At 51.2% G+C, this 27,688-nt stretch overlaps 13 protein-coding genes across 13 annotated transcripts; 8 read left to right on the forward strand and 5 right to left on the reverse strand.

The window, feature by feature from the left end:
- Positions 1-1,710: 1,710 nt before the first annotated feature.
- N7459_008274 (aurora family serine/threonine-protein kinase) lies at positions 1,711-3,293 on the forward strand (the record flags this gene model as incomplete). The annotated part of the gene is made up of 3 exons (XM_056947442.1): positions 1,711-1,800; positions 1,863-3,137; positions 3,189-3,293. 3 exons carry the CDS (start codon positions 1,711-1,713, stop codon positions 3,291-3,293), a joined length of 1,470 nt encoding a protein of 489 aa, XP_056796952.1.
- A 333-nt stretch (positions 3,294-3,626) lies between these two features.
- On the forward strand, positions 3,627-5,254 carry N7459_008275 (uncharacterized protein; the record flags this gene model as incomplete). The annotated part of the gene is made up of 5 exons (XM_056947443.1): positions 3,627-3,674; positions 3,724-4,056; positions 4,123-4,205; positions 4,255-5,057; positions 5,199-5,254. The coding sequence occupies 5 exons, from the start codon at positions 3,627-3,629 to the stop codon at positions 5,252-5,254; spliced, it is 1,323 nt and encodes a 440-aa protein (XP_056796953.1).
- Positions 5,255-6,230: 976 nt separating this feature from the next.
- On the reverse strand, positions 6,231-7,049 carry N7459_008276 (mitochondrial 54S ribosomal protein bL27m; the record flags this gene model as incomplete). The annotated part of the gene is made up of 1 exon (XM_056947444.1): positions 6,231-7,049. The coding sequence occupies one exon, from the start codon at positions 7,047-7,049 to the stop codon at positions 6,231-6,233; it is 819 nt and encodes a 272-aa protein (XP_056796954.1).
- Positions 7,050-7,450: 401 nt separating this feature from the next.
- On the forward strand, positions 7,451-7,907 carry lcl2 (the record flags this gene model as incomplete). The annotated part of the gene is made up of 2 exons (XM_056947445.1): positions 7,451-7,628; positions 7,714-7,907. 2 exons carry the CDS (start codon positions 7,451-7,453, stop codon positions 7,905-7,907), a joined length of 372 nt encoding a protein of 123 aa, XP_056796955.1.
- Positions 7,908-8,505: 598 nt separating this feature from the next.
- N7459_008278 (scramblase family protein) lies at positions 8,506-10,232 on the forward strand (the record flags this gene model as incomplete). Its single annotated transcript, XM_056947446.1, has 3 exons — positions 8,506-8,867; positions 8,935-9,106; positions 9,159-10,232. The coding sequence occupies 3 exons, from the start codon at positions 8,506-8,508 to the stop codon at positions 10,230-10,232; spliced, it is 1,608 nt and encodes a 535-aa protein (XP_056796956.1).
- Positions 10,233-10,633: 401 nt separating this feature from the next.
- Positions 10,634-11,231, forward strand: N7459_008279 (E2 ubiquitin-conjugating protein UBC7; the record flags this gene model as incomplete). Its single annotated transcript, XM_056947447.1, has 2 exons — positions 10,634-10,880; positions 10,978-11,231. 2 exons carry the CDS (start codon positions 10,634-10,636, stop codon positions 11,229-11,231), a joined length of 501 nt encoding a protein of 166 aa, XP_056796957.1.
- Positions 11,232-11,509: 278 nt separating this feature from the next.
- Positions 11,510-13,025, reverse strand: N7459_008280 (uncharacterized protein; the record flags this gene model as incomplete). The annotated part of the gene is made up of 7 exons (XM_056947448.1): positions 11,510-11,980; positions 12,042-12,113; positions 12,169-12,249; positions 12,306-12,392; positions 12,450-12,558; positions 12,624-12,690; positions 12,752-13,025. 7 exons carry the CDS (start codon positions 13,023-13,025, stop codon positions 11,510-11,512), a joined length of 1,161 nt encoding a protein of 386 aa, XP_056796958.1.
- A 300-nt stretch (positions 13,026-13,325) lies between these two features.
- N7459_008281 (terpene cyclase/mutase family protein) lies at positions 13,326-15,582 on the forward strand (the record flags this gene model as incomplete). Its single annotated transcript, XM_056947449.1, has 3 exons — positions 13,326-13,529; positions 13,592-14,055; positions 14,109-15,582. The coding sequence occupies 3 exons, from the start codon at positions 13,326-13,328 to the stop codon at positions 15,580-15,582; spliced, it is 2,142 nt and encodes a 713-aa protein (XP_056796959.1).
- A 551-nt stretch (positions 15,583-16,133) lies between these two features.
- Positions 16,134-17,558, forward strand: N7459_008282 (co-chaperone SGT1; the record flags this gene model as incomplete). The annotated part of the gene is made up of 1 exon (XM_056947450.1): positions 16,134-17,558. The coding sequence occupies one exon, from the start codon at positions 16,134-16,136 to the stop codon at positions 17,556-17,558; it is 1,425 nt and encodes a 474-aa protein (XP_056796960.1).
- Positions 17,559-17,971: 413 nt separating this feature from the next.
- On the reverse strand, positions 17,972-19,320 carry N7459_008283 (PQ-loop repeat-containing protein; the record flags this gene model as incomplete). The annotated part of the gene is made up of 2 exons (XM_056947451.1): positions 17,972-19,112; positions 19,265-19,320. 2 exons carry the CDS (start codon positions 19,318-19,320, stop codon positions 17,972-17,974), a joined length of 1,197 nt encoding a protein of 398 aa, XP_056796961.1.
- Positions 19,321-19,630: 310 nt separating this feature from the next.
- N7459_008284 (transaldolase family protein) lies at positions 19,631-20,974 on the reverse strand (the record flags this gene model as incomplete). The annotated part of the gene is made up of 7 exons (XM_056947452.1): positions 19,631-19,699; positions 19,752-20,079; positions 20,148-20,379; positions 20,440-20,548; positions 20,615-20,743; positions 20,808-20,851; positions 20,902-20,974. 7 exons carry the CDS (start codon positions 20,972-20,974, stop codon positions 19,631-19,633), a joined length of 984 nt encoding a protein of 327 aa, XP_056796962.1.
- Positions 20,975-22,065: 1,091 nt separating this feature from the next.
- Positions 22,066-24,531, reverse strand: N7459_008285 (cysteine--tRNA ligase; the record flags this gene model as incomplete). Its single annotated transcript, XM_056947453.1, has 2 exons — positions 22,066-24,174; positions 24,241-24,531. 2 exons carry the CDS (start codon positions 24,529-24,531, stop codon positions 22,066-22,068), a joined length of 2,400 nt encoding a protein of 799 aa, XP_056796963.1.
- A 349-nt stretch (positions 24,532-24,880) lies between these two features.
- On the forward strand, positions 24,881-26,359 carry trm61 (tRNA 1-methyladenosine methyltransferase subunit GCD14; the record flags this gene model as incomplete). Its single annotated transcript, XM_056947454.1, has 1 exon — positions 24,881-26,359. The coding sequence occupies one exon, from the start codon at positions 24,881-24,883 to the stop codon at positions 26,357-26,359; it is 1,479 nt and encodes a 492-aa protein (XP_056796964.1).
- Positions 26,360-27,688: the final 1,329 nt, after the last annotated feature.

Here is a 27,688-nt window from a genome sequence, read left to right on the forward strand (position 1 = left end):
TCTACGCTGCTTGGCAGCCGATTGTACATAAAAGGGGCGGCCCGGGAAATCCGAGTCGCGAAGTAATCAACGGAGATGAAGAGTGTTGAACTGGGAATGATAGATGATGGCTGGATGTTTGGCAAGCAGGAAAAATTGAATCAACTGATTAACTGAATTGACTTGATTGAGGGCCTCAGGACCCGGGACTGCGAGGAATTCTCGCTCAATTCGTGCAGTACTAGATTCGACAATCCTGCTCCATGCTTTTCCCTTGGAAACTCGTTCTTCCTGGATGTCGCTTGGGAACTCAACACGAATATGCAGCACTCGAGAAATTTCAATACTAGCCAAATAGATTGGCATATATCTGGTCGAAAGATGGAAGGACTGTACTGGACCGCCAAGAAATATGTAAAAGGTCTAAAGGATTAAGCTGACACTGATGCAGAAACCAAGAAGATATTTCGGTGAATTCTTGGCTGAGGGTAAGCGGAAAAATGGAACTTGCTAGTAGAGGTCCTTTATTCAATCTAATTTGACTCAGTCAGCCTGCGACAAAACAGGGTGGAATTGTCAACTGTCCTGAGCCACCACCCTTGTATCATATGTCGAGAGACACCCGGTCGCTTTGGCGGAATGGGCGACAAAGGAGCAACAGTCAGCGGAGACGATGGGGTTTCGCAACAAGCTTGTATCTATGTCGAGCTATGATCATCCATTGCACACCCTGGGAAGGCCCACTTATGTTAGTTACTCTAGGCAGATCATCTAATATTCCAAGGAGCTAACTAATTCTTTATTGAGACTGGGGTCTGAACTTTGATAAGATTTCATGCATTCTCTTCATGACCACCGATAGAGAAATGGGAAAAGACCGCAGTTTTCTCCCCGTCAGTGGGTGGAACTTCCATCAAACTATGTTTGTCCGGGCTTGTAACCCTGTGATTAGAAATTGTCAAGGCATTTTTAAATAAAGTCTTGATCAAAAGGTTCATAGTGATCGGACTGGTTGATACATCTCAGTAAAGAAGTATAAGGATAGATGATGGCATCAAACCCATGGAATGAATAACTAGTTAATCAATGCTCGTCCCTGACCTAGTAATCCACAGACCTTGGGCTTATATTTCAAATAACTAGACTTTTATGATTATCGACTTCGCCCCACTTGTGAGTCTCGAGCATCGAGATGAACAGTTCGGGAAAGACTCTTATAGGCGACGATCACCCTATTCTAAGTTGGAGGCTTAATTTGTAATTTCCTCAGGCGATCCTAAAAGGTGGGCCAGCCAATAGCACGCTTCAACAATGTGTTACCATGGCAACATCAAAGAATCATTTGAAGCCTGAACCCTCAGGCTTTGTGGTCATATGACCCGAATCGGCATACATCGATTAGATACAGTTCTCTAGTCCATTTTCCCTCTCCAGTCCACACACTACGTGATTTCTGCCCTGTTTTCTTGGCTTCCGCGTAGATCTCCTTTCATCTCATCTTCCTGATACGTACTCAGCACTTGTACGCCGGATCTCTATATCAACAGAATCCCTTCATACCGGATGTTTTCAGCTCAGTTCTCAGGGTGATATGCCAAAGAATACACTTTTCTACCCACCATCGCCTACAAAAAGCCTCTCAAGTATCACATCTCAACTGGAAATCATTTGCCCGGTGGACGACCCTATTTCCTTGAATCTAAACAAGAATCAAACCGTACCTAAAGAAATATGGCGACGAAGGCGCTCGAAGCGCATTTCAAACACTTGTCTGTTCATGATGAGAATGAAGGACACAAGAGCATCCTCCCACACTCCAAGGTAGGCTCCTTCCATGAAGACATTGCAGCAGCGTCCAGGCCACAATTGATGACATAGAGTAGGTTGCAACCACTGGCACGCGCCCATCGAGCAGAACCCGACCAACAGAGAGCTCCAAGTCAGCTACCTCTAAACAAAATTACACAATTCACGACCCGAACACTTCAGAAGTAACTCAAGACAAAGGCGAAAAATCTTTCCGGCGTATACGAAAGCCCCTCTCAGTTATTTCGGTGCAGAAACCCAATGAAGTGGCCCAGGCAGAAGAACACAGTATCACTGGGACCAAGCAACAAATCGCAGCTGGCAGCTACGCCCCTTCCCAAGCGACTCGGTCCCCCAATGGTAAAGCTCCTTCCCGGGCTCAACATCCCTTGTCTATTAGTACGTGGCAGACACCAGATGCAACGCTCGAGATAGAAAACCAACAACGTGGTCGTGATATCGAGCGACAAAGCGCAGTTGCCAAACATGTTGTTCCCCCGGTGGCTCAAGCAAAAGGCGGGCAAGCTCTTTCTCTGGCTCGACACGCCCTCTCTGTCGCCCAGTCGAAGGCGAATAATACAGCGATGGAGGCAGAAGAAAACTCCCTCCAGCTTATCCAACAACCTGTCCCCAAGGTTCTTCATCTAGGCATGTTTGAAATTGGTCGGCCGCTGGGAAAGGGAAAGTTTGGACGAGTATATCTTGCACGAGAACGAGAGACTGGTTTTGTTTGTGCGCTGAAGGTACTTCACAAGGACGAGATCCGGCAAGCGAGGGTTGAAAAACAGGTGGCTCGTGAGATCGAAATTCAGAGCAATTTGCGTCACCCCAACGTCCTGCAGCTATACGGTCACTTTCAAGATCGCAAGCGGATAATCTTGATTCTCGAGTATGCCGGCAAAGGGGAATTATACAAGCACTTGCAGAGAGAAGATCGGTTCCCAGAGTGGAAGGCAGCCCACTATATTGCACAAATGGCGAGTGCTTTGCAATACTTGCATCGCAAACATGTTATTCACCGGGATATAAAGCCTGAAAATATCCTGGTTGGTCTTCACGGGGAGCTGAAGATGTCTGATTTTGGCTGGAGTGTTCATGCACCCAGCGGTCGCAGGCTGACCATGTGTGGAACACTGGACTACTTGCCCCCTGAGATGGTTGATCCTAGAAGGTCCACAAAGCCTTATGATGAGAAGGTAGATCTATGGGCGCTGGGAGTTTTGATGTACGAGTTTTTGGTTGGGAGGGCACCTTTTGAAGACACGCCCATTATGACACAGAGACGAATCGCCAGAGCGGATATGACAGTCCCTTCTTTTGTGAGCCCTGAAGCCAAGGACCTTATCACAAAGGTGAGTTCATCTTGAAAACACAATATTCGTCAAGTACTAACAACAATCAAGCTATTGGTCCTTGACTCGGATCAGAGAATTTCCGTGGAGAAGCTTCGACAACACCCTTGGATCATCAAACACTGCCACAACGGTGCAAAACAAGACAAGTCTTGAGGATGATATGATGGGACGATAATTATGATATTCCTGTCTTTGGGAATGTTCCAATTTAGCTTTCGGAATAAGAAACTTAATAATTCGGGACTTGCGGCTCTGGCTAGCCTTTGCGCTGGATTTTGTATACCCAAGCCTGGCTTTATGTTGCCCACTAACAATGGTAATCACCCAAAACTTCTGCATATCAAGACGTTCTGGTTGGCTGGGATGATGAGGCGGTCCAAGTTTCTGCCACAACCCCAGAACCACTATCTCACAGAATCTCCACCTTTATTCTTACACTTCCCGCCGTCCGTAGCTGTTTACCCAGTCAAGACCACAGTAATCAATATGCTAGCGACGCTTCCATCAGAATTATTGGACCTAATAATTGGCCAAGTAAGTTCAGGTCCCCTTGAGACCGTATTTCACTGCCTTACGATCGAAGATTGCCAGCCGTAGGGACCTGAAGCGGCTTTGTGAAGTCTGCACGCGTCTCTATGATCTGACCATTCCACACCTATACCGGTCTCTTATCCTATGCGCACCGGAGTTCTCATTGGAGCATCTGGTAACAGATTTGGCGACAATACCATTGAAACACTTGAAGTACGCAGAAGAACTCGGCTTCAGTGTTCCAATCCATAACAGAGTCGAATCCCGCTGTGTACACCACTGCGGCAATGACCTCTTTGATGAGGTTTTCCAGGATGAGTTTACTGGACCTCTTGCAAATGATGATAATATGGACCTTGGGGATACATATGAGAGTACAGATAAGGTGAGGCAAGGCACTTGTTCTTAACACCGGATGCTTGAATGTCAGGCAACTAACAGGCTAGCGCAGGATCTCATGGTGGGCCCTCTCTTCGATTTAAGTCGTGCATTGGATCCCCTGAGGCTTTCGGATGATCAGTTACGAAGTTTCCGGTGAGTATGGTATTTCTTTACCTTGGGCAACCTACTTACATGGATTTAGGTGGGAGGTAGGCACATGTGTTCCAAAGGCTCTCTTCCACGGCAACCGTTCTTTTCTCGGAAATCAAAGACGCCTTCAATCCATTACCATCATTACGGATGGCGAATGTGGTGCAAACAAAAATTACTCCGCGAATCTTGTCCAATTCCGCGAACTACTGTCCCTTGATTGGAGGGGTTTGAACCAATTTCACGACTTTGAATCCGTCAGTGAATGTATTAAAGCCCATGGCCATCAAATTCAATCACTTACTCTCGACCTTTTGGCCTGGGCTCGTGCGGAGAAAATCTGGGCTGATGGATACCGACAGCGAACACCTCAGCCCGCAAGGATTCCTGACAACTTTTTCTCACAAAGAGTGCTCGACATCCACCCTCAAGACCACAAAGTCATTTTTCTGTCCCTTGAGAGCCTTCATCTGTCGGCAGTCTCTTTTTCTCATACCGCAATGGAAATGGCCTATGCTTTCAATATCGAACGCCTACGGAGTTTGAAATTGCGGAACTGCCCAGGATCTCTTGACTGGTTACAGGTGATACTCAATTCTGGAAAGTCAATGGAATTGAAAACCTTCGAACTTGCTCTCGACCTCAATAGTCTTCCGAGAGATGCATACCTGCATATCACGGAGACGATCTCCAATTTCATTCAACTCATTTCCGGCTTAGAGAGTCTCTATCTAATGCTTCCTGCACCTATTGATTGGACCACTCTCACAGATAATCTCTCAACTCATCATCATCATCTCAAGCGCTTTGTCATGCACCATCTGGTTGATAGAGGTGGCCAAGACTTCATCGATGGTGATATATTGTGGCCTTTGCATTTGGAACACATACTGCAAGAAACTCAATTAACTTGCTTTGGATCCTCCATCCCACCCGGGGAGTTAGTATGTATTGATCGGGATCTTGGATTCTATACAACTGCTAACTGAGAACTAGGCCAGTCACTTGCAAAGGCTACAGCCAAGGCCGTCATGCAAATTGATACATGTTAGGACAAGTGGGGTGGTGTTTGATAAAAGAAGCAGCTCTGAGCAATCCAGCTGGTTTCCTTCGCCTCTTTATACTTATAAATACGGCGACGGTAAGCTGATTCCAGCCATCGAAAACTACAGTTCAACTTGATAGAGTCTAAAGTCGAAACAGAACTACCATCTAAACCCGAGGAAATATATGACTTTGCGCAGTGGGCATTCAGTGCTGATGGTCTTCCGAACCTCCAAGTACTCGCATATGGAGACTTCTCATATAAAGGCCGCTATTCAAAGTTCAATGTTCTTCTTTGCAGATCCGACGGCGGCTACAAAACCCTAACCCCTTCTGATATATTGCCTTGGGATCTTGTCCAGGACAACATGGATATGCTAGCGTCCTGCCCTTTCGATGATATCCTAGAATGAGGTATAGATGCAGCAATGGAATCAAAGTTAGAAAGATAAGTCAACAAACCCTTTTCACAGAAAAAAAAAGTCGTATTTCCTCCACGTAGGGCTTCAACTGCCCAGATGGGGGAGACTTGCAAGCGCAGCAGGCAAATTTCGCCAAAGAATGGTCTCTATCCTTGGATTTCTACACGTCAGAATCCTCTGGTCAATTCATACCCTGGATATGGCGTTCAATCAAATAAGAATATGCCTGAGGTATTTTACCAGTACAAAATATAACCCAAAATTCATCGGACTCACCGCCGTAAACCAGCATACCGAGCCCTGTCTCAATTTTCCGCCCATCAAGCCTGTTCCTGAATGTCTACATGGGTACTAGACAGGGCAGCATGTAAGTGCTCATGGTACCAATCAAACCAGCTGCCGCTTCAATGCCATCAGAGAGCAAAGAAACTCAGCATAATGATACATATGAAGACATCATTTGTGGAGTACATATTCTTTCTATAATACAGAGAAACACCAGAGATAGACACTCAGATCGCTACAGAAACCCAGAATGCATGAATCAAAGCATCATGCAGGCTTATTTGCCCTTTTTGGAGGCCTTCTTCTTGCCCTTCAGACTCTTCATCTGAGCAGCCCGCTCAGCACGGGCCTGTCGCTTCCTCCATGCCAGCCATCGGTTGTTGCGATCATACACCTTCGCCGAGATGCCCGCTTTCTCAGCAGCGCGACCAATCACCCAATTGGCCTCGCGGTACATATAACCAGGCCGCAACTGAGGACCAGACTCAGCATTGACCGCCTCGACACTCGCAACCTGAGTGCCGTTCTCATCAATTTGGGCCACCAGGTCAGACTGGAAGGCAACCGACTCGGCGCGAGGAATGGATACCATGTTCAGCTTGCGTCGGCTAGGCGCGTTGCGCGGATACGGGAGCTTGTCGTCCTTCTCGAAGACGACTCCGATGTACCGTCGCTCCGGGTGTCGTTCCGGGTCCAGGTAATACCGAACGTAGCCAGCCTGTGTAGCGTAGATGGTGTGATCACGTCCCATGGCGCAGTTGTCGCCGGGGAACCATTTTGAGCCGCGCTGTCGGAAGATGATGCATCCCGGCACCACGTACTCGCCTCCGGTGCGCTTGGCACCGAGACGCTTGCCGGCTGGATCGCGTGAGTGTCGATTGGCCGTTCCTTGGGAAGCGTGTGAGGCGAATCGCACTTGAGAAAGAGGGAAGAGCGTGCGCGAGAGTGTGGGTGCGGACTTCGGGAGGGTCATGGATGCGGAGAGGGTGCGTTGCAGGAGCGATTGTGGTTGGTAAATGGTCTGAGCTGATCGAATAGAGGGTGTGAATGCCCGCTCCAGCACCCGGAGGGGCGCCAGTAGTCTGGGTTGCAACATCGCTGGCGTTTGAACGAGGATTTGCGTTGCGGAGATCGAAGCTCCAAAGGGGAACTTTTCTTGGTGGCTTGGCGTCACGTGCTCAGCAGTAAACAGTATGTTGTGGACGGCAGCTGGGTTATTCAGTTGCAATTTTTTTTTTGGTAAGAATTAAATGTTGATAATATAAATGGTGATGGCTTAGACTTGCACTTGTTATTTGGTCTCAAGGACTTTGCAAAGGGCTGATCTCTGATCTGACCAAATAACCTGCGGCAGTGGTATGTACAGTCAACCCTACGCGCTTCCATGAGGACATAGTTTCATCTATACCTCGGGGCCATTCCACCTCCATTTCTTGATCCCCCACGACTGGCCATTGTGGTATTGTGTCCACTCGGGAACTCCTTGAACTGTACACGATGCAGTTGAACCTTTGCCAAACACTCTGGGCCCTGCTTATGCTGGTGTCGGCCGCCCAGGCCCAATTCAACTTCTTCGAGCACATGTTTGGGGCCAACCAGCAGCCAGAGCACCACCAGCCGGGCTCGCAAAATGTTCCCAGTGACAGTGGCCGGTATCAGAATATGTGGCGACAAGGTACGTCCAAGCAGCTTTATATTGACTGAATCCCGGCAGTCATTGCCCGCGCCGAGTTGCTAATGCGAAGGATTCTCCTCTATAGCCCACTGCAGCAATTACCTCTGCCCTGGAACCCTTGCATGCGTTCACTTCCCCCACCACTGCCCGTGCCCGCATCCCGATGTTGAAGAAAAAGTCGAGCTAGGAGACGGAAGCGCAATCTGCGTGTCGAAGGGGGGCTATAAGGAAGGCGAAGCATCACGGAAGATCGAGCTTGCTCGCAAGGGCCTTTTGTGAGATACCTTGTTCCATCATGGGAATATCTCTTTACTCTGCGTTGGTTTGGCGAGATGTTGGGATTGGATCGCATATTGTTCTCCGCAGGTCCGAGCTACAGTTGCCTCGTTCGCAACACGTTGATTCAACCCTATTGAACACCTTCAACAAATTGATCAAATTCAAACAACACATCATACTATATATCATAATCTAGTGACCTAACCAACGAGAGGTTCGTGCAGTCGCCATTGTGCTTCTCTACTGTAGTTGAGCTAGCTGGGTGCTCATAGAGCCGGTATTGCAACACACCGTAAGAAGAGACGATAATCCCGAAAATCCTGCTAGCGACCAAAGATTATCCGTGTCAAGTATCATGCCTCCAGATAGTAGAAACAAGATTATATTGGGGCAAATGCCTAGACAGTCGGCCACATCGAACCAGCTGGAAGGCGATCTGCCGCCATCGCTATCTCCGGTTAACCCCGCCGAGAATCTTCCGTCACGGAGCTCTCAACCTTGGATATTCCCAGCGTCACACCCACTTGCCTTCCCACCTCTAACTCACGATCTCAGTCAACACTTCTAAAGCTCTTCAACGTTGCCTGTGGCCAGCACCATGTGGAGTGTCAGGCTCCGACCGCCGTCGCTACGGGAGATCCCTGTTCGTCGAGGGCTGTCCAGTCTCCGAAGTCGAAGCAGCCATCTTGGACCCCGCAACAGCATCATCAGACCGGGCCGTGCCCAGCCAGTGAAGAGGATAAACGAGACTGGGCCTCAATTGGTATCAGAAATTCAAACCTCGGAGCCTCCAGATACCAATAATCTCAACTATGACCCGTCGCAAAACACCCTTCTCTCTCCAGTCCATCTTCCCGAGGACCCAAATGGAGTCCTGAAAGAGAACCATCCTGCAATGAATATACTGGCCAACTCTGGTCTAGTCGTTCAGCGACAACTGGAGATGATGAATGTTATGATGTGAGTGACTCGACGTCAATATCTACGTCGTCCGCCTTCGGGGGGCTAACAAGAGATCTTTGGACAGTGGCTTCGAACAAGCGAACAAGTATGTCATTATGGATGCACAAGGTAACCATATCGGATATATGGCGGAGCAAGAAAAGGGGATAGCCAACGCAATGGCGCGACAGTGGTTTCGCACGCACCGGAGCTTCGTCACACATGTGTTTGATCGAAATGAGAATGAGGTCCTCCGGGTAAGTGAGGAAACACGCTTTTTGTCCACAGCTGCGTTGCTGACAGTGATAGTTTAACCGGCCGTTCTCCTGGATCAACTCTCGAATACAAGTCTACGATCCCCTCGATGCTGCCGCTAGCGCTTACTCCTCCTCGACCTCCCTCCAAGACGTCACGCCCGGCTCTCTTATTCAAGCCGGCGCTGCGTCAAACGCTCGTGTATCCCCCCTTAGGTTCGATGAGATGCGCGTGATCGGCGAAGCTCAACAACAATGGGCGCCGCTACGGCGAAAATATAACTTGTTCACCTACCATCAACCTCCAACCCCTTCGACGGACATGGGCACCAAAAGTTCTTCGCTCTCGGGGTCTGAGTTCTCCAAGGCCCAACAGATGCAGGTGGCAAATATCTCTCAGCAAGGTCAGGGTGAATTCAACCAATTTGCATACGTGGATGAACCATTTCTATCATGGGACTTCTCTCTGCTCTCCGCGGAGAATCGGCTGATTGGGTCGGTAAATCGTAACTTTGCTGGTTTCGCTCGCGAGATTTTCACTGATACCGGTGTCTACGCACTGAGGATGGACTCCGCAGGGTTTGGTAGTGAAGTATCGCAGAATGAAAGCAATCCGCCCACCGGGATGACTCTCGATCAACGTGCCGTCATGCTGGCCACCGCCGTCAGTGTTGACTTTGACTACTTTAGTCGGCATAGTGGCGCAGGTGGGTTCGGCTTCATGCCGCTGTGGCTCCCCGGCATGGGCGGCGAAGCTGCCGCTGGTGGTGCTGCAGCAGGTGGTGCCGCTGAGGCTGGTGCGGTGGGTGAAGCTGCTGCTGGGACCATTGGCAGGGCTGGAGCCGTTGGCGGCATGGGAGATGGCATGGCCGCGGGTGCTGCGGGCGCTGGCGCAATGGCGGGATATGAAGCAATGCAACGGGGCATGCCTGGCGAACAGAACGCCCAGGAAGCGTCGCCCGAGCAGGCTGGTATGCCGCCGTCAGACCAGCCACAACCAGGGCAGCCTGGCTTCTATGAGGATGTATGGCCGGAGGAACGACAGCAAGACCCGTGGGGCTCAGATAACGATCCTTGGGATGCTGGAGAATCCGACGAAGGCGGCGGTGACGACTTTGACTGGTTTTGATAACCCTTGTATAATATGATAGCTAATAGCCAATGTAAATGGCCCCTCGTGGGTGGCCCAGGATATGTCAGTCCATCGTTGAAACGCGACGAGTCGGGATCGTCATGGGCCGAAGCCGACATTGGCGCCCCCCGCCAATTCCCCATATGCTCGTTTTGCACTTCCGCCGTTTCGCCCATTATTCTTCCTCTCCGTTTCTCACCTCACACCCATCTTATTCCTCACTCACGGACCACACTCGCTCTTACCAAAGGCGTCCCCTGTCTCCAGATCCCTATCAATCGCAATCAGCGCTGAGTATCCCACTTCGCCACCCCTCGGAATCTCCACATCCCGCTTTCCTACACCAAGCGCAATCCCTCCCACTCCTCGACCCGGCTGCGAAGAATTCGATCCCCAAGATGGCGTCTGTTGCTCAGAAGCGTCTATTCCACGAATACAAGAACCTCTCCACCAATCCGCCGGAAGGCATTACTGCAGGCCCGGTTTCCGAGGATGACATGTTCTACTGGGAGGCCCTAATCCAAGGCCCTGAAGGAACGCCCTTCGATGGTGGCGTGTTCGCAGCCGAGCTGAAGTTCCCCAAGGACTATCCGCTTAGTCCGCCGACTATGAAGTTTGTTGGGGGAGGAGTGTGGCACCCGAATGGTAAGTGTGGTCTTTGCGTGACCTCGCCGTACTTTGCTTTCAGGTGAAATCACTTCTGCCGATCTGTATGCTCACGCCTTTTGTTTTGTCCATTCAGTGTATCCCAATGGAACAGTCTGTATTTCTATCCTGCACCCTCCGGGCGACGATCCCAACCACTACGAACATGCCTCGGAGCGCTGGTCGCCCATCCAGAGCGTGGAAAAGATCCTCATCTCAGTCATGAGCATGCTCGCGGAGCCAAATGACGAGAGTCCTGCCAATGTCGAGGCGGCCAAGATGTGGCGCGAGCGCCGGCCCGAGTACGAGAAGAAAGTCCGAGATGAGGTGCGGAAGGGATTGGGACTGTAGCTGGGGCAAAGTTGTCTCTGTTGCAACGAAGGAAATGCTTTGATGACTGGCGCCGAACGGTGATTTCTTGAATGATTTTTTTCTGCATGGCTTTACTGGCGATAACTTGCTTCTTGGTTGTACAGCTTGTAGGTGTATCTAGCATCCTGAAAGTGAGACCTCTTATGCTATTCTTGGTGTTTCTGTCTGCGTAAGCTCTATCTTCTATGGTATATACCTGCTACTATAATAATCGGAGGGTGCCGTGCCGAATATCTCTCCTAAGTCTGCCAGGATGACTATGCTTGCCGAAACATTTTCCGATCAATCCAGGCCTCAAGACCCCCATCGTGCTCGTACAAGACTTCAATCTCCGTTTTCACGTTTAACATCAACATCCGCTGCAGCTCCACCCGCCACTCAACCTCGGGTCCATCATTCGCATACACTGGGTTGTTGCGGAGCATTGTGACAATCTTCCTGCGGTCTCTGACCGTTAACCCTAGGAGGGTGACATCGGTTGCGACTTCTGCTCTCATCACTGCGTCTGATACTCGAAGGCCTAGCCAGTGTAATGCCGGGATGACAAGTCTTGCATTGTCATGCAAGTGAGCTAATGAGCCATGCTTGTACGTCGACATAATAGCTATGCCGTCTGGGTCCCCATCTACCAACGCATAAAAGCGCGGAGGCCGGTGATTGGAAGTGGATGAAACATCAAATAATCGCCGAAGAAACTCTCTTGTGCAGAGATCCGGATAGCCCTTCCCCTGGATTCGCAAATCATTAATAATCATATTTAGTTCGGGGTGTCAAAAATGTCGAGCTCACAGTGACAAGAATGCCATTCCCGGCAATGGCGTTTGTGTGGAAATCGTTTCGCGCAAGTCGATGAAATACTGCCTGATTGTACGATCAGCCTCAATGGTTCTGGAGAGCAGCAAAAGGTATCTTATACCTCTTTCTCGACAACGAGCACCCATCGAGCACCTGATATATCGATATCATCGTCATCTTGTAGCCGAGGGATCAGAGTATCCTGCGGTTGTCAGATTCTGCTGGAGATTTTCGACAAGTGAGCACACAAGGGCGAACCGGAGAGGTATATCGAGCATCCAATACCACTTGCGACTCGCGTTTCAACCGAAACTGGCCTGCAACCAACCCCTTTGCTGCTGCTTCCTAAAGGATTGAGGCTTCAGTTCGATGCCATTCTTGCAATCCATGACCAGTACTGACCACATGCAGTGCTCCTCGATCAACGCCGATTGTGAATGCAATATCATCGATCACAGCGTCCACCGTCCGCTGGGATTGAAAGTACGCTGGATCGATGTAGAAGATGTCCCTGGAAGATGTTGAGCACGAACGCCAGTTATCCTATGGACTCCAAACCAGAGCCCGCATGCCGACCTTTTGGAAATCTTCTGGCCTGTCCGCAGGGCCTCATCAATGACAGCAAGCACTCGAATTATCACCGCTACATTCGCATGATATGCTTAGTTATGCTGTTGATTGGGAATCAGAACGATGGTTCATACTGAACTTCCATGCCTCAAATGAGGTGCGCCCTGGCCATACGTTTGTACGATTGGATCCCTGCTGCGACCGTGCCTCCAGAGTTCCATTGGTTGAATTAATAGAGCAGTCCCTCACAGTCGGTCTGGTTCTCAAAGTGATAGATGGTTGTCCTTCGGAGGGAGAGAGCGAGAGCTCGTGGAGGAGGTTCATTAGCGTGGTGTCAATATAGTTGCGGACCAATGCCACCTGGCTGTCTTCGAGCATCGTGCCTGAATGCCTTGCATTGAAAGTCATTGCGATGTCACATCTTGCCAGGCCGACGGAGCAGTGTCAAGCAACGATTGACGATGAGGTGGGAATATCATGCCCGGGTGAGGACAGCTGTCGAGTGTCTATTCATACAATTCCTTCATGGCCATGATCACAATCACATGCAAAACCCGCGTCCGCGTTCTTCGTTCTTCGTTGTACCGTGTAGCACTGAGTCCGCTGACTCAGCTACCCCGGGCTGCAGCTGTTTATCGCTATCGGGAGATCGGTTTCCCTTTCCACTCGGGGAAGCTCGAAGCTCAATTCCCAACACTCGTCGCCAGCATGACTTCGCACATTGGCCCATGGAGGACTGCGGCCCAGGGCCACCTTTCATCTGATGCCAATGGCGACTCTAAAACCGACTACACTCGCTGGCGATTGGTCAATGAAGAAGGCCGCCACACTTGGCGGTATCTCGAATCCGATGAGGAGCACGCCGCTTGGCCTCAGTCAGTTGCGGAAAAGTACCACATTGGTTTACCAACCGTACGGCCCTTAAATCAACAATCAATTCCTTTTCCTATTACGTTTTTTAACATTGCTTATAGGGTCTGCCAATCTTGCCAGAGGCCAAGACACCGCTACAAGCTGCGGAAAATGGCTTGTCCTTCTTCTCGCATTTGCAGCTTGAACCTGGTAACTGGGCTTGCGAGTACGGTGGTCCCATGTTCTTGCTACCAGGACTGTTAATCACCTGGTACGTGACCAACACTCCCATCCCTCCGGAGTACGCCACGGAAATCAAGCGCTATCTATTTGCCCGTCAAAATCCGGAGGATGGAGGATGGGGTCTACACATTGAAGCTCACAGCTCTGTTTTTGGCACTGCCATGAACTACGTGGCTCTGCGCCTGGTTGGGGTCAGTGAGGATGATGCTCGCATGGTCAAAGCTCGCGGTTTGTTGCACAAGTTCGGGGGCGCAATCTACGGGCCCCACTGGGCCAAATCTTGGCTCAGCATTCTGGGTGTGATGGACTGGGAGGGCGTAAATCCTGTGCCTCCTGAGATTTGGTGTGTCATTCATTGATCTCTTAATCCGTGGCCCTAGCTAACAGATGGTGTAGGCTTCTGCCTGATTGGGTGCCTTTTGCGCCGTGGCGCTGGTGGATCCACATCCGCCAGGTATTCCTGCCTCTTTCCTATATCTGGTCGAAGAAGTGGTCTTTCCCACTCAATGACTTCACCAAGCAGCTTCGTGAAGAGCTGTACACTCAGCCATATGACTCCATCAACTTCGCAGCCCACCGCAATTCAATTCACCCTGCTGACAACTACTACCCCAAGACCTGGGTCTTGAACACTGTCAATGAGCTTCTGGTTCGCGTCTGGAATCCTTTCCTTCGGCTTGGCAGTATTGCGAAACAGGCAGAGGATTGGACCTGGGAATTAATCAGGATGGAGGACGAAAACACGGATTATGCGGGGCTGGGACCCGTCAACAATCCGTTGAACATGGTTGCCTGCTATATTCATGATGGCCCAGACAGCTATTCTGTCCGCCGGCACCGCGAGCGGTTGCACGACTACATGTGGCTCAAGAATGAGGGCATGTTAGCCAATGGTACCAACGGTGTTCAGGTGTGGGACACGACTTTCGTCACCCAGGCTGTTGTGGTTGCCGGACTCGCTGACGATCCCAAATGGCGGCCTATGCTTACCCGGGCTCTCAAGTTTATCGACGATCATCAACTACGCGAGAACGTCCCCGACCAGGCGAAGTGTTATCGCCAGCACCGCAAGGGCGCCTGGCCTTTCAGCACCAAGACCCAAGGGTATACTGTCAGTGATTGTACCGCGGAAGGCCTGCGGTCGACCATCCAGCTCCAGGAGATGCACAAGTTCCCCGAAATGATTTCCCTTGATCGCCTGAAGGATAGCGTGGATTGTCTGCTTCTGATGCAGAACCCCACCGGTGGCTTTACTGAGTATGAGACCACCCGCGCATCACCAAAGGTCGAGTGGCTGAACGCCGCGGAAGTCTTCGGCGGAATCATGATCGGCTATGACTACCCGGAGTGCACTACGGCATCTGTGACGGCACTGTCTCTATTCAGCAAATTCCACCCCGAGTATCGCGCGGACGAGATTCGTGCCGCCAAAGCAAAGGCAGTTGCCTATATCAAGCGTGCTCAACGAAAAGATGGTAGTTGGTACGGCTCTTGGGGTATCTGCTTTACTTATGCCGCTATGTTTGCCCTAGAAAGTCTGGCCAGTGTTGGCGAGACCTATGAGACTAGCGACAACTCTCGTCGGGGTTGTGACTTTCTGATCTCCAAGCAACAGCCCGATGGTGGCTGGGGCGAGTCCTATCTCAGCAGTGAAAAGCACGTCTATGTCCAGCATGAGAAATCGCAGGTAGTTCAGACCGCCTGGGCGTGTCTTGCTCTTATGGAGGCCCATTACCCGCACAAGGAGCCTCTCGAGCGCGGCATGAAGCTCCTGATGTCTCGTCAGCAGCAAAACGGCGAGTGGCTGCAGGAGTCCATCGAGGGTGTCTTCAACCAGTCATGGTATGTCATTCCCAATCTTGCGATATGAAATACTGTTACTGATCTCTTCCAGCATGATCTCTTACCCCAACTACAAGTTCTACTGGCCAATCCGCGCTCTTGGTCTGTACAGTAAGAAGTTCAGCAACGAGCAATTGCTGTGAAAATGGAATAAGCTCGATGTACTGGTACGTCCATAATTTATAATATGTAAGCTAGCACAAGATTCAATCAAAAGGCATCCAAGGAGGGCTGCTATGACATCCCTAGAGTAGTTAATGAATTCATAGAAAATGTACCTGGGCAGGTGCTCCCCCATATTATGTAAGCATAAAGAAGCTCCTGCGTTTTGGAAAGCTGTGGAATCGCAGCCTTGAACCGTGTCTTCTCTTCAATCCACCTCCCTGCCTTCTCTCACAGATTTTCTTTCGTGGCACACAATTAGCGATCGAAGCTATCACGTCTCGCTGTACTCTCATCCGTGCCTGCAGCTTCACCCGGAAGCTCGGGCCATCTTGCGGAGTGCAATACTTGATTCCCTACGCCGTCACTCGCCTTGCCGAAATCAAGCAAATCGCCTCTCATCCATCCAGGGCCACGATGAACTCCGCCGCGCAAGGTGAGAAGGCTCTCGCCGAATCCAACGCGCCTCTCGCCATCCAGCACTACACCCGCGCCTTGACCGAGCTACCCCGCGCCCCGACATACTACATTCAGCGCTCGATCGCCTATTCGCGCCTGAAGCCAGCAGACGGCGGACCGAACTCCAGTGCCGCTCTACGAGATGCTGAAGTTGCTCTGGCGCTGGCCAGAGAGCGCGGAAAGCGCGAGCTGATTCTCTCGGCGCAGATGCGACGTGCCGTGTCGCTCTTCCAGCTTGAGCGGTACGGAGATGCGCAGTACCTTTTTCAGTTGGTTGAGTCCATGACCGCCACTGGAGAGGCGACACAGAACAAAGCAGAGGGTGTGAAGGCTGCCATGGCCGGGCCGAGGAATATGAAGACCGACCATGGAGCTGAGTTGTCCATTTGGATGCTCAAGGCTAGCCGCAAGTTGCGCGAACTCGGGGAAGGTGATGAGAAGGGCATTGTCTCCGTTGTTGATCATCCCACCGATACCCATGTGCCGACGGAGAAAGAGTTGAAAGTGGAATGGGAGAAGCTGAAGTCGGGGGAGACACTGGCTGGCACATCACAACAGACTAGCCAGCAGAGCTCGGGGGTGTTGCCTTCTTCCGCGGAGCAGAAGACTGAAGCCGAGTCTCAAGCAGCTGCAAAGCCTACAATTGCTCCTGTTGTGCCTGAGAAAGTTCGGCATGAGTGGTACCAGTCGCAGGACTCTGTCGTGGTGACACTGTATGTCAAGGGCATTGCAAAAGACAAGGTGGAGACTGAACTAAAAGATAAATCGGTATGTGGAATTGAATTTCTTTCCACTATTCCTTTCAACGCAAAGGGAGATATGCTCATTCATATTCTACAGGCGTCTCTACAATTCCCCCTGGCTTCTGGATCCGAATATGACTTCACGCTCGACCCCCTCTTTGCCCCAATCAACCCATCCACGTCCCAAGTCACCGTCATGGGCACCAAAATCGAAATTGTTCTGCAGAAACAGACACCGGGTCAGAAGTGGAGCGCCCTCGAAGCATCTCCCGATACCACCAAACTCGCCGATCGCCCGGCTGCGCCCGCCTCGACACCTGCTTCTGGGCCCGCGTACCCAACCTCCTCGCGCCACGGTGCAAAGGACTGGGACAAGCTTGCCTCGAATCTCACGTCCAAAAAGTCCAAGGACAAGAAAGAAGAGAAGGACGATGGGGATGACTCTGACGGCGCAGAATCCGTGGACTCTGAATTCGGCGGAGATGCGGTGGACGGCTTCTTCAAGAAACTGTACTCTGGCGCGGATCCTGATACACGACGAGCCATGATCAAGAGCTACGTTGAGAGCCAGGGAACGTCGCTGAGCACTAATTGGTCCGAGGTTGGTAACAAGAAGATGGAGGTGCATCCTCCGAATTAAAGGTCCATACCAAGTGGCTCGACCGGTGCTTTCTTGCTGGTTTATGATTCTATGAATTTACGCTCCGCATCATCTAGCGAGAGGTGTTTCTTTTTGCTGAATTAATTTACTTTTTCTCGATTTTATGACCATGGGGAAACTAGTACAATCAACTCTAAAACCGAGTTGGTAGTCAATTCCTTCATTCTACTCAGATCCGTACACAATTTTCTTTGCCTAGGCATCTTGGGACTGCATTTTTCATCCTGATGGAATCTCTACATCTCCATATCCAACCTCTGAAGCTCCTACACGCATTGGTATCTCACCGAGGACGATGCTTGAATTAAGTTCAAGTTCTTTTAGTTAGATACCAAGGATTGTTGAGAAGCATCCCGGTCGTGATGCATTGGTTTTATGTACATCATTAACAATCATTCATCAGCGTCATTCTCATCATCCACTCCCTTCCCATCGCGGTACAGGAAAAACTGCACGAAGATTGCCATATCCAACAACAGTGTCCCAAAGCTACCCACCAGCCAGGACAGATTGACCAAGACATATCTTCCATACAGCGCAGCCGCCTCCCCAGGACGACAATGCGCCCGGTGACGATGGGCTGAAATAGCTGCGCCGCCTGCAGCCGAAGCATCACCGCGGCAGATGGGCGAGTACGCCATAATGGACAGAACATAAGTCAGGTTGCCAATGCAGGCGAAAAGGAAGAAGAGCAGGGAAACCCCATCGGTGGATTTCCGACGGAAGTTAAGCAGGAGCTGCGGAAGACGCGAGCCGAGGTACAGGACGGCACATAGGTAACCGAAAACTTGGCCCAGAGGGTCCATGGTAAGCGGTTCTGGCTCCGAAGATGATGTCTTCGAGCCTGGACTAACGTACCACCCGAGCACGCCCGCCGCGCACACAAGGGCAATGGCGGTGGTGTTAAACAGGATGGCCTGGAGGGTGGAGATGTGGCGGCGGCGGCGGCGAGAGCGAGAGAAATCCGAGCTGGGCTCGATGAAGGGCGTTGCGGGAGAGAGATGTGTTCCATCGACGGAAGAATGTAGAAGGTCGCGATAGGATGACGCAGAGTGTCGTCTTCCCTCCGTGGAGGAAGAAGGAAACGGGCGTGTCTCGTCTGCAGCATGACGGCTACTTTGACCCTGGCGAGTAGGCTCCTGGATTTGAGCGTGGCCATTAGATTTCGGTAGCAGAGCCGACCGTTCGGTTGGCGTAATGGTATGATCCGTGTCGTTGTCATCGCTATCCCGTGCACCAGTAGCAGTTGGACCAGATTCTGGGGTTGAAGATGATGAAAACTCCTCTCCGATCTTGAAACCTCGGTAGTAGAAGCATTGGCACAACAGCACAATATCTGCGAGGGTGTAATATATTGCCAAAATAATCATGGTTGGCAGTACACCCTGCAAGACGGCGCCTAGAATGTTGAACACATCGCCAGCCAGCCAGATGATAAGAAATAGCAATGACAACCCATCTGCAGAGCCACGTCGGAAATTCTCGATGATCTGAGGGGAGAACACAACGACCCAGCAGGCAATAGAAATAGATCTACTCGTGGTCAGTCACTTGATTGCAGGCTAGCTATAAGTGTGAAGGTTTAGAAGAGAAAGTTGGAGCCAATGCAATGCACGCATCCAATGAGACAAGATACACGTCTTCGTTGTGATCAAAGAAGCAAAAGATAAACAGCGGCAACATACCCACAGATTCCACTCACGGCCTCAACGTTCAAGTTGACAGCTTGGGAGGGGAACATGGCGCGTGCAGGATGGCGTGACGTGCCACCCACGAATACCGCTGCGAATTGACCCTAGCAACGCTGCAGAACGTACCAATATTCTAGCACGGTGGTTTCAAGCGAGATACAGCTCTGTATATGTCAATATACTGCAATTGCAGGGAAGTGAAAAAGTTGGAGAAATCCTCGGAAGCCAATGTGGATGACGTCGGGTGGTCACGTGGTGTGTCCTCTATATGGTTCAGGAACTACAATGGCGCACTCTAAGGCCGTTTTGAAGATTGGACAGATAAAGAAGTCATGGCATTGTCGTGCTTATATAGAAAATTTAGGGATTAGTGGGGACTTTCATGATCCGCTCCAGCTTGTCCTGGAAGTCACAGAAGATGTTGACGGCCTAGATCCGAATCAGCGGGGTCTTCATTCATATCAATAGGTCCTTAATATACCTCGGTCAATTTAATATGGCTGGCACCCCCAATGTCGCGCGTGAAGGTGATTTGGTACTTTCCAGGATCATTCAAGTAGGAGATCCCCGGCGCCGGGACAGGTACTGTGGGTGCGGCATCGAAGAGTGACTTGACATGGGAGGAAATAGGCCGTGCTAGCTGCGCCAGCAGATGTGGAGCAATTGTAAGATGATCTACACCAGCAAGCATAAAGATCTCCTCTGTGGAAGTCAAGCTAGCAGGCAGGACTTGGGTGGAGGCATTGATCGACTTGTAGTACTTCTGGATGGCGACACAAAGCGGAAGCAACTTCTGTTCATCAACAAGGCTAATGAAAATATATCGTTAGCAGGGTGCGCAATTTGAGAAAAGACAAGCGGCATATCTCTCACTCACCCCGCATTTACCTGGACCTTGAGTTCGTTCACGTATGGTGCCACATAGGTGCAGCCCACTTCCGCAGCGAGGACAGCCTGCGACATACTGAACAGGGTCGTGGCCAGCGTGCGTACCCCAGCCAATTCCAGCGTATGGCAAGCCATCATACCCTCCCAAGTACTTGGGATCTTAATAGCAATGCGATCCACATCAAAACCAGGCTGGACATGCTGAAACAGCTGCACGATTCCTATTAAAACGATTAGAGCCACAGGCATGGAGAAAAATGCAAAGCAAAGAATAAGCTTACGCAGAGCGTTGATGACAGTCTTTTCCGATGAGTATGAGTAGTAAGGATTAGTCTGCACATGAACGCGACCGCGAATCTGGCTGGCCATAGCAACAGCCAAGCGGACCATCTAGTGGCCAAATCACTGCAGTCAGTCTACTGCGGCTACCAATAGAGCTGTAGTCGTGATACATACGGCAATCTCCACTCCGAGCTCCTCAATACCGATCGATGAATACTTTGCATGTAGAGCCTTCGCATCTTCCAAGGAGGCGGCAATTACTGCAACACGCTCCGGCTTAGAGAGCTCACCGAAAGCAATAGCCTAGCATTTGTGGTTAGAGGGGGTATAGTATGGTTGACTATCTAGACCGGACGTAGACGCCTACCTGGTTCGAAGTACAGTCCTGGAAGGGACCAATCGTTTTGGCCACTATAGATCAGGTCAGCAGCAGCCCTTTCCAGGATGAGCGCTCACCTCACCCTCCTCATCCATCGTGTCACAGTCCACCACCGTGCGTGAGCGCATGTAGTCGAGGCCAGTTTGGGCAGCCATCTTGGAGACACCGGTAGAAAATCACCAGCGTTCGAATGAAGAAGGAACCAGATGTGAGAAAATCGTGGTCACAGTTGTAGGTCGGAGGTGGATGGAGGAGAGTTCCCCAGGTTGAGCTCGTGCAGTCAACAACCTCCGTTGCCGAGAGGGGAAGCTACGTGTAAACGCGGTGCAGCGCGGGGCTGCAGGAATATGGTTAAGCGCAGCTATACATAGACCAGACGGGCCCAGTCCTGCGAGGCCTGCATGTATGAATACGTCTACTCTACTTCCTAATATACTCCTTATAGCTGCATTTGCTTTCGATCTTGAACTTGGTATCCTCTGGCTATGCAGGAGCCTCACAGTGGATGACCGGGCTCATCTCACCATTAATCCTCATCTATAAGATAGTAGGGCTGAGTGCTGTCATATACAACAATCTTTTTGCCCACCAAGACTTCGTATTTGAGGGTCGCCTCAAGCGATGGCAGAAGAGCGTATAAGAACAAAAGCCCTCTCCCGGCAATTTCTTGATTCCCAACCCAGTTGCAGTATTCTCCTTCATTCCAATTCATTGGTGAGCAGTTTGGGGATAACGGAGCGATACCTACAGCGGGAATATGGGAAGTGCATTTCGGTCAAGGACATTAGTTTCTGTGTGGACGTGATTACGGGGATGAACATGCTGTTTGTCTACACGCTCCGGGATCAGCTGTGGCTGATCTACAGCTTCAATAATGGTTTTGAGGAGCGATCCGACGTGGATACATACCTGAAGAGCATCCAAGATATCCCGGAGCAGGAGCTGCTGAAGTCATGCATTCGATACTGTACTTGATAACCAGTTATTTGACGCAGAGGCGTATAAGCTGTGAACTTATCAAAGACACTCTTCCCTCTTCGTGATTCCCTGCTTAGGTAGGGGAGATACCAGTAGATGACTAGCGTAGGGTATAAATTGGATGGAGAGAGAAAAGAAAGAATAAGATGTCTTCGAGATGAGTCTGTTCCTAAACGCCCCGCGATGCACACATGAAAGACCACCTGTGAAAACACACCACAAATGTATATGAAAGAAATGCTTTTCCCTTGTTAATTGGCGGTCACATCTATTTGGCTCCCGACTGACTGGCCAGCCAGGTCTCATGTGCCTTCTTTTGCCTCTCCCAGTCCTTGCGAAGCTTCTTCGCCCGGCTCTTGGTGATCTCCTCACCAGCCGCATCGCGGGTAGGCATACCCTCGTCGTCCCAGGCGCTGTACTCGTTTGTGCGGAACATCTCCAAATGGCTCAGTTTTCCCTTCTCCAACCTCTTGAGAGCTTCCTGCTCTTTCAGATGCTTCTCCTGCTGCTTTTTGAGGGCTCGCGCTTCTTTCTCTTCGCGGGCCTGGATCATTTCGCGGGTGACTGGGCGAACGAGAGCGGGAAGGTTCTCGCGATCCTCGAAGTAGACGCCAATATCAAAGAGATCAACGTCTCGTAGGCGATCGCACAGAGCCAGTACCTCCTTTCCAATGGAGTCAGATGACTCCAGCGAGCCGACCTTGGTCTTGAAGTTGGACAGAACCTCGGCATAAGGCTTGGCAGACTCGGAGACATCCGTGGGCGCGGATTCTTGTTTGAGCGCCTCTTCGATGTCCTTGGAGGAGATTCCTTCCTTTGAGCGAGCTGCTTGTCGCAGAGTGTCACGGATAGCAGAGAGCGGGTACAAGAATGGCTTAGCCTCCTCTGGCACATCAATTCCCGACCATCCGATCTCAGTGCTGTCGGCAGCAGCGGTTCCATTAAGACCGAAGATGTTGACCATTGAGGTGACCCATCGTGCAGCGGCCTCGACATCCTTCGGGTTGAGGGCGGCTTTATCAGCACTGTTGTATTTCGTAATAAGTTCCGAAATGGCCGTCATGGCGCCTAGGGTGTTGAATGAGTCGCAGAGGAATCGGTGTACATCAGTCTTGGCCAATTCAAGATCGGGACCGAAGGTAGTGTCTGTGGCAGAGCCCTGGAAAGCGGCCGAATCTTTCACCTTGAGGAAGAAGTTGTTCACCTTGTCTTCCCAAGCAGTGCCTGTGCCCACAAGCTCATCTGTGATCTCGACGCCTTCTTTCCAGCCTCCCAGAAGGAATACAATCCGTAGACTTCTTGGTGTCCACTCCTTTCGGTCCAGTGCTTCTCGAATGGTGGTGAAGTTCTTCAATGATTTGGACATCTTAGAGCCCTGAATGGAGAGATGGCCCATGTGCAAAAAGTAGTTGACCCATTGCTCATGGTTGTGGAAGTAGGCCTCGCTCTGAGCTAGTTCATTATCGTGGTGCGGGAAAGCAAGATCAATGCCACCAGAGTGTATATCCATCTGCTCACCCAAGCGGGCCGAAGCCATTGCCGAGCACTCAATGTGCCAGCCTGGACGACCCTTGCCCCAGGAGCTGGACCAGCTCGGCTCTCCCGGCTTGGATGATTTCCACAGGGCAAAATCAGATGCTCCGCGCTTCTCCGTAGTTTTGCTGATCAGCGCCCCCTCTCCTTCAGCGGCCAACTTGTTGTCGGACCGATTCCACGGTTCGAGGCGTGCATACGGGTGGCCCGCTGCCTCAAAGGCGCTGATGTCGAAATACACTGATCCGTCCGCTGTAGCATATCCAAAGTTATTTTGGACAATGCGCTCCACGAATTCGGCAATCGCGTCACCGTACTCCGTCACGCGCGTCAGCTCGTCCGGGTCGAGAACGTTCAAGTCCCGCATATCCGTCATGAACCGCTCTTCATACTTCTTAGTGAGCTTGGTGAAAATCCCATGGTCGTTAGCATCAATCGACGCGCCCTTCAGAGCATCCAAGTACGGCAAGAGCACGTCTTGCGCATTAGAATAGAATGACTCGGCGAATACAGCAGGGTCTGCAGCGGTGCTGGTGCTGGTCTCTGCTTTAGCCAGAACCTTGGCGGCCGAGGCTGCGGTCTTGATATGCATTTTGACCTTCGCCTCATCGTCGCCTGCCTTCGAATTTCCGTTCAGGGCTCCTCCGTTCAACACAGTCGCGTAGATCTTTTCAACCTCATCCTGGTATTTCGATGGACCCAGATCGGCGGGTAGCAGGGGAAGGTTCTTCTTTATATAAGCCGTATAGGCCGACTTGGCAATGTCGATGACATCGGGGGTAACAACGGGGTGGGAGGCAACGAATTCGTTAAAGAGATGTTGTTGTCTTGCGCGGAGGATGATCTATACGATTCATGAGTCCTTCCGCCTCGAGATATAAGTAGGTAAACATAATGCAAGCTTCCTTACCTTATCGTCCACATCCGTTATGTTCATCACGAAGTGAACATCGAACTTGAAGTAGTCGCGCATGATGCGCCGAATGATATCAGTGCTCACATAGTTGCGGGCATGACCCAGATGCGCATCGTCGTACACGGTCGGACCGCAGGCGTACCATGTCACTTTCTTACCGGCCGGATCGAGGGGAACGAAGGGGGTCTTGGACTTTGTCAACGAGTTCCACACCTTCAACGGCGGCAGTTGCGCTCCGGGGTGCGAGGGAGGCTCCCGCCAGGGCGGCTGCTGGCGAGACGACATGGGCCTGGCAGACACAACAGACAAAATCGACAGAGCAGACAAAGACCGGATGCGCTGCTGAGGCAGGAAGGAGCAAAGACGGTGAAGGAGGGGCATCCAGGCAGCGCAAGAGGGGCACTTTTGCATGCGAAGACCAGATCGACTCATCGGCCAGCGCAGCCATGGCTGTGATTGGTCCATGCACGGGGTGTCCCACAGCCCTGAGCCCTAACCGCCCGGATAGGCAATGCCAGCTTTTTCTCGGCGATCGCGACTGGATGCTCTTGGCTTCGCAGTTCTTCAGAGCGCCGCAGTCACCGACTCAGCTTGGTCTATCTGCCTCGAGCTGCAGTCGCCTAGCCTTCCCATCATGCCGTCTCCCTTTCTGACCCCCGGGTCTGTTGCCCAGGCTGACGAGATCGCACTGCTGCATCTCCGTCGTGACCAGACTACGCCGACAATCCTCCGCACCTATGACGACGAAGACCAAGGCTACAAGGAAGGAAAAGTGGTCAACACGCGGTTCGGCTCGTTTCCGCACAGCACTCTCATCAATAAGCCATGGGGATCTCAAATCGCCGCCTCCAAAGTCGACACCGGTTCGCGCGGCCGGCGACGAGAAGCTGCCGCCAAGCGCAAAGCTGATGAGATCGATGCGTCGGGTACCAATACCGGCGCGGATGAAGAGCAGCCCTCACCGAAGATACCCGTCGCCGCCGGGAGTGGTTTCCTACATCTGACATACCCTACGCCCGAATCATGGACTTTGTCCCTTCCGCATCGTACGCAGGTCGTATACACGCCGGACTACAGCTACATCCTCCACCGTCTGCGCGCGCGGGCAGGTGGCACAATCATTGAAGCTGGTGCCGGCAGTGGCTCGTTTACTCACGCGGCCGTTCGTGCAGTATTCAACGGATATCCCGAAAAAGAATCCTCGGCCAAGCGGAGGAGGCTGGGAAAGGTGTGTAGCTTCGAGTTCCATGAACAGCGAGCGGGTCGGATACGAGAAGAGGTCACACAGCATGGGCTGGACGGGTTGGTGGAGGTGACGCATCGTGATGTCTATGAGGACGGGTTTCTTCTCGGCGATCCCAAGACCGGCCAGTCACCCAAAGCAAACGCCATCTTCCTCGACTTGCCTGCCCCATGGCTCGCATTAAAACATCTTGTGCGCAAGCCCGCCTCGGGCGCTGAGTCTCCGCTTGACCCCAATGCGACCGTCTACCTGTGCACTTTCTCCCCGTGCCTTGAACAGGCCGAACGCACCATCCGCACTATGCGCCAGCTGTCGTGGCTGAACATCTCTATGGTGGAGGTAAGACACCACCGGATCGATGTGAAGCGTGAGCGCATTGGTTTGGATTGCGAAGGCGTGCGCGGCGCTACCGTCTACCCCAAGACCGTGGATGAGGCGGTAGCGAAGCTCCGAGAAGAGGACGAACGCGCCAGAATGATTCGCCAGGCCCATCTCGAAGGCGATACCGCTAAAGTGGAAACGATCAGAAAAGAAAGCGCAAAGGCCTCTCAGGACTTGGCTGAATCCTCCGGTCCGACATACACCTTGGGTCGCTTGGTACACCGCTCGGAACCAGAGCTGAAGACACACACTTCATATCTGGTCTTTGCCATTCTGCCTCGAGATTGGACCGAGGAAGACGAGCAAAGGTGTCGCCAGAAATGGCCTCCCAGTCAAGTGGAGAAGAAGGCGGACAAGACGCCTAAGACTAGGAGGCAGATGAAGCAAGAGTTCAAGGCGCAGCGGATCCAGGAGGCGCAGGAGGAAAACGAGCAAGAGCAAGACCCAACGCCAGAACAGCCGACTGAGAAAGCCGAGACTGAAGCATGAGGCCAGTCTCTGTATCAACACATAACTAGCATGATACCCGGGGTGACGGCGAATTCCCCCCCCTGAGTTTAGCTCCATCCTTTCGGGTTTAGCGTCATGAGTTCTCGTGCGTTGCGGTGCGTGGCTTCTCTAAAGACCCCCCATTCCCCCTTCGAACTTCGCGCTCTTCGTCGCCTGCCCACTTCTCTTTTCTCCTCGTCTTCGTCCGTCCCCTGTTGGTGAGGCATTATTGCTATTGATCCGGACCACCGAGCTCCGCCATCCCTGATTGTCCCTGGTGCGACTAGTCAGCTCTTTGCGCTGCTTTCGCTCGCCCAGCCCTCTTGTTCCTTTAGCTCCCACTATTACGCTTGATATGAGGCAATTTTGCCTTTGATCCGCTGCGCCGACCTGCGGATCTGTCGCCTTACATACCCTGTCGGAGGTGCACCCTGAGTAAGGCTCCTTTTAATCGTCGCTGATACTGTCGGTATTTCTGTTGGGTGAGCGGTTGTTAGACCCGCGGAAACATACTAGGACTAAGATGAATATAGCGAGCTTTATTCTTATCCAATGATTGTGAAATTATTATGGCGGTAATGTTGAGATCCCTTAACGACCTTATTCGGGAAGGCTATAAGGCGACGTCGTCTGATCGCGTATAAATAAATATCTAGTTTACCTCGATCTACGCCGAATTTTGTGCGGCCTGTTTGTATTCTGAGTATCTACGCAACTTTATCTTTTATTACTAAGTACGCTTTGTTGCTGGAATTTTTATTGGCTTTAAGGTCTATTAGTAGAGATGGTATAGTGGATAGATAGGAGACTGGGTCTATTTCTGCTATACTAGGTTATCTAGTGTCACGCACCGGCCGATCGTCCACTGCTGTGTTAGCCTTGCTGCCTCAAAGGTGATACTTCTCTCAGTAGCCACAGTCCCTCCAAGCTTGCCTGTCTCTCGTTACCACTGCCTACCCGGCCTTATGTGGGCTCAGAGTCCATAAGGTGCTTATCCTAAAAGGTGTGTTAATCAGGGGCGCCGACTAAGTCAGTCACTTAGGGATCCATATCACTAAGTGAGCTCTCAAGGTTGTTGGATATCGTCAGGGGTAGTGAGGATATGAAGTCAAACAAGAACAAGTTATATTCTAATCTAATTGTTCTAAGTGCAATAACTGATTGAACGCGAAGAACTAAATATATACTAGTGAATAAGTGTCCTTATATATCCAGTTCTATCGCATCGCCTGATGAGACCAGCTCTTATCACTTGATAGGATCCGATCCTATCGCCTGATATATTACCCTATCATCCAATAGGTCGAGTCACATAATTCGTCGTTCGTC

Source organism: Penicillium hispanicum (assembly GCF_028827665.1).
Source record: "Penicillium hispanicum strain IBT 35686 chromosome Unknown utg000007l_segment0_segment0, whole genome shotgun sequence".
In the NCBI taxonomy this organism is placed as follows: domain Eukaryota; kingdom Fungi; phylum Ascomycota; class Eurotiomycetes; order Eurotiales; family Aspergillaceae; genus Penicillium; species Penicillium hispanicum.